Genomic DNA, 11,863 nt, shown 5'->3' with positions numbered 1-11,863 from the left:
GTCAGTATAAATTTTCCTAAAGGAAAAAAAAGTAAAGTCATTTATTTCCCTAAACAAATGGATAGAAAAAAAAAATCCCAAAGAAAAAAAAATGTTAAAATTGGAGTACAAATTCGCTAAAATTAACAGATTAGAGAAGGTGTGTTTTTTTTAAAAAAATGAGTAACTTTTTTCAAGTGTCCTGTGATTTGTACATTAGTATCTTTCTTTTGTTTCTTGGGTTTTACAAACCATCAAATCCTCAGACTAGGCCAATCTCAGAGGTGTCAGTTAGCAGTGTGCAGTAGTCCAGTTCCAGCATAACAAGATAACTGGGTGTTGGCTCTTTCATGCAAATAAATAAAGCCTAAGAAATTCCGGTAATAGTTGGATTTGGCAAGGTTGTCCCTCAGTTGATATAAGCTAAAAGGAAGGGGAAAAAAGATCATATCGCTCAAGAAAACAAACACAATTTTGGAATGATCAAAGATGTCTTTATAAAGTTTTTTTTCATGACTTCATTCTAAATATACAGAATAAAAAATGGTGTACTCACTTGTGAGACACCAAACAGATTTTCCTTATACTGTTTTAAAATTTAAAGATTAATCTCCCAGAGGGTGTGTAATGCATCATAAAATGGCCTTTTTTTTTTCAAGGGTGGGAGAGGAGTTTGGGTAGGATGGTATATTAAATTGTACCATGATAGGCATGCAAGACTGATATCCAATCTATATATAATTTATATACATTTTGATGACTTAGAAAAAAACAAATCAGAGACAAGCCTAAAAAGCTTGACATATTTAACATAGTATTCTCCAATTGTACCAAGTAGACCTTTTGAAAGTAATACAGAAGGCCAGTTTCTGTTAACTTTGTGGCTGAACATCACATTCACCCTAATTTAAAAAAAATGTGGATTGAATTGAGGGTCGATACCTTACCTTAACACATAAAGGAAAAGTATGTCAGTGCAAAATATGAACTTAAAACTGCTTTCAGGAAAAATGTTTTTAAAATTGATACAGGTTGGTAAAGAGAATTTTTCTTCCTGGTTATGGGTCCTCCCATAACCTATTCATCCTAATTTCTGCAGTTAAAAGCCTTCTCTGCTTATTTCGTTTTCTCCTCTGAGTTCAACCGCTGTTGGATTCGTTTGGCATAACTTTGTGCCATTGAGTTAATGATAGACAGGATAAAGTAACACACCATCACCACGACCAACTTCTCAAACATCCAGGATAACCAGTTTTCTCCCTGCAGGAAAAGCAAAAAGCAAACAATTCAAATGAAAAGGCTTCATTTGTTTAACAGTAAGTAGGGGACCATTTACTACAGTTTAAGGAAAGTAATTTTAAATGCTAGAACTTGAAACTTGTAACCTAAAAACCTAGTCTAAGGCCAGCATTTTTATATACTTGGATGATCAAGACTTCACTTGGTTGGGCAAAGAGTAGATGTGATTCACAGTTTAGTGAGAAATGCAAATGTGAGTTCATCTTTTGTCTTTTACTATGATCCAAGAGTAGTTATGAGCAAAGTAGTTATGTTGCAAAGCAGTTGTCAGGACAGTTAAACAGTTTAGTTTCAGTATTGGGAGTTAAGATATAACTAAGTTGTTTATGGACAATTGAGGGCAGCAAAGGGCCATGTGAAGAGTGTTAAGGCCATTAAAAAGCAACTGCTTCCTTCAAGTTTCCCATTTCAGGCATTTGCTTACTTCCTCCAGTCACAGAATAGTTTATAAAAAAGCATTCTTGGTTAAAGTCTTAAAGTTCAACTTTATAAGAGGAGCCTTGATTTACTTGAAAACAAACTGAAATGATTATTTTCTCACAAGTGAAACAAAAAACAGAATAGGCAGATATTTAAGTTACCTAAATCAAGTATTTTGTTATTCAAACATTCCAAATTTTAATATTTTAATTTAATCAAGCAGAGACGTGTATCTGATAAACCAGTTAAGATCAAGGCAATAATTCATTTCACATAACAGAATGGAACTGTTATTTTTTTTCTACTGCCTCTTACTGTTGTTTTTGGAAGATACTCAGAAAAGTAATTAACTTTCTCTCTCTCTCTCTTTTTTTTTTTTTGGTATGGATTAAAACAGATTTCCCATTCACGATGATGCCACAACCTCTGTAAAGAAACAGCCAAGCAAACTTCACTCTATCTGCCTAAAAATGTGAGAGCCAAGAACCTAATTTCAATCTGGGACTGCCTAGGGGGAGAAGAACTCAAGAGTAAATTCTCACCTGTGGGGTGCCCACATCTCTTTTGTGGTGAAGCTTCTGGCGCTGAGCCTCCAGGTATTCCTGGAATGGCTTCTGCAGAGAAGGACCGATGCCCGGGACAGCACTGAAGGCAGGGCACAGTAGCCCAGGAAAGGATACATTTGGGAAGAAAGGCAGGAGAGATAGATATTAAAGAAAACCCACTTACCACCTGGACTCAAAAAAGCAGAAACTGGATTAAAAAAAGAGGAACAAAATATTTAAAATAATCCTTGTCAAAATCCCATGAACTCTTTTTAGTAGATGAAAAATGCTTCGTTTAAACAGCTCCTTAAAGTAGGAAAACCTCTGACATCTGAGAGGAACTAAAAGCTGCAGTCAGAAGCCACTTCTAAAGCACACGAGTGCTCAAGAGTGAAGCCAACAGAGCCTTCAGAGCACACTTCGGGCTGCACAAAGAATAAAATGAATGACTTCTCAGAAGTCTCACATTTATCACCACCAGTTCCTGTAAGAACTGGTTTGAACCGATTAATAAGGAAATGACTTATGGTTGTGTCATCCCTAGTTAAAAAAGAAACTGCCCGCCCTCTCTCCAACTCGTCCCATCTTCTCAGAGGGGGAGGTGCTTTCTCAATCTAAGTCCTTATTAGGACAATCTGTGCGTCATCCTTATCCAAAAAGAATGCATTAGCAAATTTGGGAGGCACCTCCCCCTAGTCAGAAGTCAGTGATTAACAAAGGAACAAAGAGGAACTATGGACCTTGAATCATTTCGTGGTTTATGGTAGATGGTTTGCACTGGAACTCCTGTACATTACTAAACAACTTGTTCTGAGATGACCTGGACAGAGATCTTTGATAAGAGCTGTACTTGGAGCTCTCTCACCCAGCATATGTAGGGGCAGTGCAGTTAAACCGGTTGGGCAACTGCAGCTATCAGGTACCTGTTATAGATATATTGCAGCCATTTTATAAAAAAGGTAACTAAGGACAACCTAGAAAATCAAAATATCTTTATTTTCTCATTTGTCACACTATGGCAAAAGGCAAGTAAGTCCAATCTTTTCCCTTGGGCCAGAAGTGCCTAATGCTTTCCCTAAAGGTATACTGAATCAATTTAAGTTGATTTTTTTCCTAGGACAAGTAGGCTCCAGCTTTTGAATCTGGATTTTTACATTTTTTACAAAGCAGAGGAATAAAAGAGAGAGAAAAAAAAAACAACTTAGCACTGTCCCTGAGCCTCTCTGTGCTGCTCAAGGCTAGCACTTTAGCACCTGAGCTACAGGGCCACTACCAGCTTTTTCTGTGTATATGGTATGAAGGAATCAAACCCAGGACTTCATGCTTGCTAGCCAAGCACTCTACCACTCAGCCCCATTCCCAGTCCTTTGCTTTGATCTTCCACCACCAGATACATTAAGGAGACCCTAGTTGGTATTCATGCTATGGAATAAAACCCAAAGTAGTGCGAAAAATAGCTTATGCACACAAAGAACTTAACGCTTGAGGAGAAAAAGGAAAGGGGAAGCAGTGAGGATGATACCAGGAGACCTAGAACAGCACAAAGACAGAGAAGGGTAGTGAGGTCTCAATGACTCCTAAGTTGCTTTATGTGACTGGCACACCAGAGCTGTGTCTGAACTGTGTTACTGTTTACCAGTAATGACTCCAACTACAAAGCAGCAACAACAGGAAGTTTTCTCAGAAGAGAGATTTTCCTTAGCAGTTAAAGTAACTTTAAAAAAACATGTAATACAGATAGAAATGCCAGTAGATCATATATTTACATTAGCAATAAATAACATGAGTATAAAATAAATTACAGTAACATACATGCCCCGAAAGATCCAGTTTAAAAAAGATTCAGCGCCGGGCGCTGGTGGCTCACGCCTGTAATCCTAGCTACTCAGGAGGCTGAGATCTGAGGATCACGGTTCAAAGCCAGCCTGGGCAGGAGAGACCGTGAGACTCCTATCTCCAATAAACCACCAGAAAACCGGAAGTGGCGCTGTAGCTCAAGTGGTAAGAGCGCTCGCCTTGAGCTGAAGAGCTGAGGGACAGCGCCCAGGCCCAGAGTTCAAGCCCCACGACCGACAAAAAAAAAAAAAAAAAAAGATTCAGTATCCAAAGTAAGACTGTTTCTGTTGGGGGCAGCTATCCAGAGGAGAGAGGGTAAATGGAGAAGATGATTATGGTTGAAGTATTTGTACAATGGTTGAAGCATATGTGCAAACAGAACAATGAAACCTATAGGAATTGTTTTACGAAGAAAGGGGGTAGAGGACAGGGGAAAGTGGTAGAGGGGGTGAAGTTGATGGGTACTTTGTATGCATGTATGGAAATGTAATGAAAGTTCTTAGTGCAACTAATGTATACGCTAATGAAGAATTTTAATAAAAAGCTTTCCATTAGTCAATTTACTCAACCTTATCTAATACTCTGTCATCATTTTAAATTACCAAGGATGCCAAAGTTATCCTTAAGGGATGGTCATTAAGGGAAAGAACAAAGACCTAAATATTAGAAAAATTTTAATTTTTCTTGAGGGAACGAAGAAGAATCAGACAATACTTATCAGAAGAAAAAAACTGAACTCATCTACTTTCTCCTTACTAGAAACATTTTTCTTTTTCTTTTTTGGGGTAGTGGGGCTTGAACTCTGGGTCAGCTCTTTAGCTCAACACTAGCGCTCTAACACTTGAGCCACTTCCAGCCTTTTCTGTTTATGTGGTACTGAGGAATCAAACCCAGGGTCTCATGCATATAAGGCAGGTACTCTACTACTGAGCCACCTTCCCAGCTCCAACATTTTTTTCTTTTTTTATGCCTGTACTGGGGCTTGAACCCAAGGACTTGGACTTTTGCTTGGCTTTTCGCCTCAAAGCCGGTATTATACCACTTGAGCCCCATATTTTTTTGCTAGTTAATAGGGGGTCTCTTTGATTTGTCTGCCTGGGCTGGCTTTGGACCACCTCCATCCTTAGATCTCAGACTCCTGGTTAGCTAGGATTACAGAAGTTCCCATCATTGTTAGAGGTTTGTTTTGTTTTGTTTTTCCCAGTCCTAGGGCTTGAACTCAGGGCCTGGGCACTGTCCCAGGCTCAAAGCTAGCACTCTACCACTTGAGCCACAGCACCACTTCCGACAAACTGTTTATGTTGTACTGAGGAATCGAACCTAGGGCTTCATGCATACTAGGCAAGCATTCTAGCAGTAAACCGCATTCTACCACTAAACCACTTTCTCAGCCCTGTTAGAGATTTTTAAAAAGAGACAAAGTGTTTAAAAAAAATGTTCAGGAAAACAAACAAAAATTGTTAAAAAAAAAAAAAGTTTCCTTCTGGGTGCTGGTAGTTCACACCTATAAGCCTAGCTACTCAGAAGGCTAAAATCAGAGGATTGTGGTTCAAAGCCAGTCTGGGCAGGAAAGTCTGTGAGACTCTTTTCCAATTAACCACCAAAAAGCCAGAAGTGGAGCAGGAAGAGTACCCAGGCCCAGAGCTGAGGCCTAAGGACTGGCACCAAGGAAAGAAAAGACAAGAAAACCAGTCTCACAGGCATGAAAAGAAACTGTACATGGGAAACAAAGACAAACTTCTTGGCAAATTTAGTTACTGTTAAAAATCCACTCAAAGGAATATTGGACAGAAGTATGTCAAGAAGCCTGACTGATTTGCAAACAAAATCTATGGTTTCCTATACTTCTCATTTTTTTTTTTTTTTTCTTTCTTGGATGTCCCTGAGCTTTTGTGCTCAGGCTAGCACTCTATCACTTAAACCACAGCTCCACTTTCTTCTACATTTTTTTTTTTTTTTGGTTGGTCTGTGGGGCTTGAACTCTGGGCTTGGGTGCTGTCCTTGCGCTCTTTGGCTCAAGGTGAGCGCTCTACCACTTGAGCCACAGCAACACTTCCAGTTTTCTAGTGGTTTGTTGGAGATAAGAGATCTCACGGACTTTCCTGCCCTAGCTGGCTTTGTTTTTTGTTTTTTTAGGTCCGGTCATGGGGTCTGAACTCTGGGCCTGGGTGCTGTCCCTCAGCTCTTCAGCTCAAGGCTAGCATTCTACCACTTGAGCCACAGTGCCACTTCCGGCTTTTTTCTTTTTGCTTATGTGGTGCTGAGGAATCGAACCCAGTGCCTCATGCATGCAAGGCAAGCAAGGCTCTACCACTGAGCCACCTTCCCAGCCCCCGAGCTGACAGGCATGAGCCTCCGGCACTGGGCTATAGATTTTTGTTTTTTTAAATACATACACTATTGTGCTTCTGGAAATCACTTACCTGAATAAAATTTGTATTTTAAACTTTCTTATTATTTCCTCATAAAGGTTTGCATTACTTTCTGTTCTCATAGCCAGAAAATCTTCACCAGGAAGCAAGACAATTGGCAGAGGTTGTATACAGAGTGGGTGGAGTGATTATTCCTGTTTTTCACAATGGTAAATTCTCCTTTGTTGGTTAATACAGCGCACACACCCATTCCAAGCATGCTAGAATCCATGGGTCATTATTATTCCTGTTTGTCAAGGGACTCCTTTCAATTGTGTCTCAAGCAGGTTGGTTCACCACATATTAAAAACATATTTGAATTTCTGCTCTGTCACAGAGCCATTAAATTCAGTCTTGCTATCTGAAGATACTTGTCATGATTATTTGTATTTTTCCAGTCAGGTAGGTTTTTTTCTTCTTTAAGCAAAAAGAAAAAAGCTGGAAGTGGCACTGTGGCTCAAGAGGTAGAGTGCTAGCCTTGAGCTGAAGAGCTGAGGGACAGCACCCAGGCCCAGAGTTCAGGCCCCATGACCGGACCCAAAAAAAAAAAAAAAGCCAGCCTGGGCAGGAAAGTCCATGAGACTCTTATCTCCAGTAAACCACCAAAAAACTGGAAGTGGTGCTGTGGCTCAAGTGGTGGAGTGCTAGCCTTGAGTTGAAATGCCGAGGGACAGTGCCCAGGCCCAGAGTTCAAGCCCATGACAAAAAAAAAAGTACAAAACAAAATATACTGATTTGTCTTGTCTGGTCTTGTCTATACAGAGGCACACTTAAGGGATAAGCAGTAGAAATACCAATGAACTACTATGGAGGTATTGATAAAAGTAATATTTTTATTTAACTCAGGTTTTGCTCCTTTTTCCACTATTCTTTTAGGGAACTTAACACTAATGTGAGCATGTAAATTACATTCACTTTCCTAAAAATCAGATCACTAAAAGCTTTAAATGGGGCTGGGAAGGTGGCTCAGTGGTAGAGTGCTTGCCTTGCATGCCTGAGGCCCTGGGTTCAATTCCTCAGCACCACATAAGCAAAAAGAAAAAAGCCAGAAGTGGCGTTGTGGCTCAAGTGGTAGAGCGCTAGCCTTGAGCTGAACAGCTGAGGGACAGCATCCAGGCCCAGAGTTCAGGCCCCATGACCAGACCAAAAAAAATAAATAAATAAAATAAAAAATAAATAAAATTAAATAAAAGCTTTAAATGGGAAATGTAATTTTAGGAAGAGGCAGGCCAGGCTCATTAATAAGAGAAAGGGAATGCCAGACTGTAATGTAGTCTATGCACGTAGAAAGCTGAAGATTATGGGCTGAGAAGTTGGCTCAGTGGTAAAGAGCTTGCCTCACATACATGAGGCCCTGGGTTCGATTCCTCAGCACCACATAAGTAGAAAAAAGCTGGACGTGGTGCTGTGGCTCAAGTGGTAGGGTGCTAGCCTTGAGCTGAAGAGCTGAGGGACAGCACCCAGGCCCAGAATTCAGCCCCCATGACTGACCAAAAAAAAAGAAAGCTGAAGATTAAGTGTTCCAGGCCAGTCTGGGATACATTGTGAGATTCAGTCTCAATACAAAACAAGGAAATCATTTTTTTTTTTTAAAGTGCTGGTGATAGAACCCAGAGTCTTGTATATGCTAGGAAAGCACTGCATACACCACTGAGTGATATTCCTAGCCCTAAAATATCTTTTAAGGCTTAGATAGCAGGACAAATAAACATAAGACTGTTAGGCAATATACCTAAAAAAAAGAGAAAAAGGAGAGAGAGTTTCTGCAAAATGCAAGCTGTATATCTCCTTTTTTCTCCTCTTTCTATTAAAGGACTATAGAGAAAGAGCCTTTTATAAGTATGTGTATGCATGTATGCAAGTAACAGACTTTGAACTCAGGGCTTCAAGATCTTAGTTGGAGCCGGGCGCCGGTGGCTCACGCCTGTAATCCTAGCTACTCAGGAGGCTGAGATCTGAGAATCGCGGTTCAAAGCCAGCCCGGGCAGGAAAGACCGTGAGACTCCTATCTCCAATAAACCACTAGAAAACCGGAAGTGGCGCTGTAGCTCAAGTGGTAGAGCGCTCGCCTTGAGCTGAAGAGCTGAGGGACAGCACCCAGGCCCAGAGTTCAAGCCCCACGACCGACCAAAAAAAAAAAAAAAAAAGATCTTAGTTGGCTTGGCTTTTTTGCTTTATCACATGAGCCATGCCTCTAGTCCAGCATTTTGCTGGTTAATTGGAGGGAGAACCTCCTTGCAGCCTTTTCTGTCCTGGCTGGCTTCACACTGCAATCTTCCAGGCCTCAGCTTATTGAATAGCTAGGACTATACTAGAAAGCCACCCATGCCCTGATTAGAAAGAGACTTTTCAGAGTCTGGATAGGGCAAAACCTCAATAGACAGAAACCCTACACCAGCAATTAAAACTTTTAATTAAAAGATGTATCAAAGCTTTAAGAATTAAACAAGGGCTAAGGGGTGTAAATCAATAAGTCAGTTTATCCTCTGGTACCAGAGAATTCTTCTGAGATTTGACCTAGGAGTATAATAGGGGTAGAGTCCTAAATAAAAAAAGGTCAAAACAAAACAAAACAAAATGTCCCTCTTCCTCTTCCTGGTTTTTTTTTTTTTTTTTGGGTCGGTTGTGGGGCTCTGGGCCTGGGCGCTGTCCCTCAGCTCTTCAGCTGAAGGCTAGTGCCCTATCACTTGAGCGTCAGCCCCATTTCCGGCTTTTTCTGCTTATGTGGTGCTGAGGAATTGAACCCAGGGCCTCATGCATGTAAGGCAAGCACTCCACCACTGAGCCACCTTCCCAGCCCCCTGTTTTTTGTTTTTTTTTTTTAATTTTAATTTTTTTTTTCCTCTTTCAGATGATGGATCTCAGGATTGCCTAGAACTCTTGATCCTCCTGGCCCAGCTTTCTGAATGACAGTCTTACAGACATGTATCACTATGCTAGCTAAAACGGTTCTCTTCAAACTGAAGCTAACAGACTCTTCTGAAGAGAATGAATGTTACACTTAGGGTAAAAGTAGGACCTATTTTTAGGTCCAACTATCATTACAAGCTGTTGACTTTTTTTTTTCCTATACAAAAAAAAAAAAAGAAAAAAAAAAAAAGAAAAAAAGAAGCCAGGCGCCAGTGGCTCATGCCTGTAATCCTAGCTACTAAGGAGGCTGAGATCTGAAGATCACAGTTCAAAGCCAGCCTGGGCAGGAAAAGTCTGTGAGACTCTTATCTCCAATAAAAGACCAGAAAACCAGAAGTGGAACTATGGCAAGTGGTAGCGTACTTTCCTTGAGCTGAAGAGCTGAGGGACAGCACCCAGGCCAGAGTTCAAGCCCCATGACCAACAAAGAAAAAAAAAAAGGCAATCCCCTTTCTTGCTAAAAAAGCTTTGCAAATAAACCTGTTTTTAGAAATGTGTCCATTTAGTCATCACAGGGTTAAATTTTTCTCCCTACTCCCCAGGCAGTGATCTAAATAGGCTTAACGGTTAGTATTTTAATGAGTTGTCATTTCCTGCCTGATAAAGGTTCTCACAGTATTTAGCCACCAGTTTCCTTGGGGACCAACCAATTCTACAGCTCTGTTCATAGTGACTCAGAATGGATCTCTGACTCTAGGCCTGATTCAACTCTGACAGATTGCCCGCTACATGAAACTGTCTTGCTGAGGAGACTGCTCAGAAAAGGTGGCAGCTTATCCTGGGCTCTTTCTGAAGATTCTAATGGCCATTTCTTGCTGACTCTCAGTATTTATAGCAGTCCTGATCTCAGAGTTAAAAAGAAAAAAAAAAAGGGACATACACATTTTTTTCCCTTCAGTACTAGAAACTGAATCAAGAGCCTTGAGCATGCCATTAAACAAGCATTCTACCCTCAGTCATACCCAGCTCTGAAGATTTATGATTCATCTGGTAAAAATAAGGTCTAGTAATTTTGTGTGATTAGAATGCAAGTATTTTATATTTGTCACTTAACTGGATACAGAATGGAATCTCTGAAGCTGATACTAGAAGAGAAAACTGGTTATTGGATTTTATATGTGGTAGCCTGCCCAAATCAAGTTCCTTTATAGTTAGGATCTTGGAAAGCATCTCAATATAAAACAAAATTCAGGATAAAAATTATGTATTGTATGGAAAAATCTAGTGTTTCCTCACATATACATGTTTAGAATAAATCTCTGGCTAAAATTAAGTTTGTTGTGATTCAATCTAAGGACCTGGGATTAAAACATCTTGAATTCCATTTATATCTGTGCCTCTTTCATACTTTAAACCTTTTATGTACTCATTTAGTTCATTGTAAACTGAGTGGCATACAAACACGATAGCCTTTGTTAGCTACACAGGAGACCACTGCTTTCTCCAGAAACTTCAGGTATATGGTTTACTATTGCCTTACAACATATTTTGGTAGCAAAAGAATTTGCAGGGGCTGGGAAGGTGGCTCAGTGGTAGAGCGCTTGCCTCCCATGCATGAGGCCCTGGGTTCAATTCCTCAGCACCATATAAGAAGTGCTGGAAGTCATTCAAGTGTCAGGACGCTGGCTTGAGCTGAAGAGCTGAGGGACAGCGCCCAGGCCCAGGGTTCAGCCCCCACAATCGACAAAAAAAAAAAAAAAAAAAAAAGAATTTGCAGCTGGGCGCTGGTGGCTCTTGCCTGTAATCCTAACTACTCAGGAGGCTGAGATCTGAGGATCATGGTTCAAAGCCAGCCCAGGCAGGAAAGTCTGTGAGACTCTTCTCTCAATTAACCACCAGTAAACTGGAAGTGGCACTATGGCTCAAATGGTAGAGCTTGTCGCCCTGAGCTGAAGAGCTCAGGGACAGCGCTCAGGCTCAGAGTTCAAGCCCCATGACAGACAAAGAATTTGCAATTGCCTTTGCTTTTGAACATTCAGAATTGCTTTCTTTTTCTTTCTTTGTGATATCTAGGATTGAACTCAAGGTCCTGCACACGCTAGGTAAGTAAGCACTCTACCACTTGAGCCATGACCTAGCCTGGAGTTGTTTTCTATTTCTTTCTTTCTTTTTTGTTGGTTGTGGGGCCTGAATTAAGGGTCTGGGCTCTGTCCCTGAGCCTCTGTGCTCAAGGCTAGCGCTCTACCACTTGAGCCACAGCTCTATTTCTGGCCTTTTTTGCTGTTTATGTGGTACTGAGGAATTGAACCCAGGGCTTCATACATGCCAGGCAAGCACTCTACCACTAAGCCACATTCCCAGACCAATATGGTATCACTGAAAAGCAGCTCCATAACACAAAACCTCATTTCACAATGCAGACTTGGGCAATAGAAGACAAGCAGACATTTGTGTTAATTAAGGAGCCTAAAGTTATAAGAGTGTAAACTGCTCAGCTGCCCAAAAAGACTCTGTTAAATAAAG

The 11,863-nt window shown here is 40.6% G+C and overlaps 1 protein-coding gene across 1 annotated transcript in view; it reads right to left on the bottom strand.

The window, feature by feature from the left end:
* Window positions 1-451: 451 nt before the first annotated feature.
* Vmp1 (vacuole membrane protein 1) overlaps window positions 452-11,863 on the bottom strand; it is a 104,032-nt gene continuing 92,620 nt past the window's right edge. Inside the window, exons 11-12 of the mRNA XM_070027055.1 lie at window positions 2,241-2,343; window positions 452-1,239 (exon numbers count right to left, since the gene is read on the bottom strand). Of these exons, the coding sequence (XP_069883156.1) occupies window positions 1,096-1,239; window positions 2,241-2,343 (247 nt within the window). The 3' untranslated portion in view covers window positions 452-1,095. The remainder of the gene's footprint in view (window positions 1,240-2,240; window positions 2,344-11,863) is intronic.

This window comes from Dipodomys merriami, unplaced genomic scaffold (genome assembly GCF_024711535.1).
Source record: "Dipodomys merriami isolate MVZ:Mamm:240054 unplaced genomic scaffold, mDipMer1.0.p SCAF_19, whole genome shotgun sequence".
Taxonomy (NCBI): Eukaryota; Metazoa; Chordata; class Mammalia; order Rodentia; family Heteromyidae; genus Dipodomys; species Dipodomys merriami.
The sequence above is the reverse complement of the archived record's forward strand: the minus strand, read 5'-3'. Positions and strand labels throughout refer to the sequence as shown.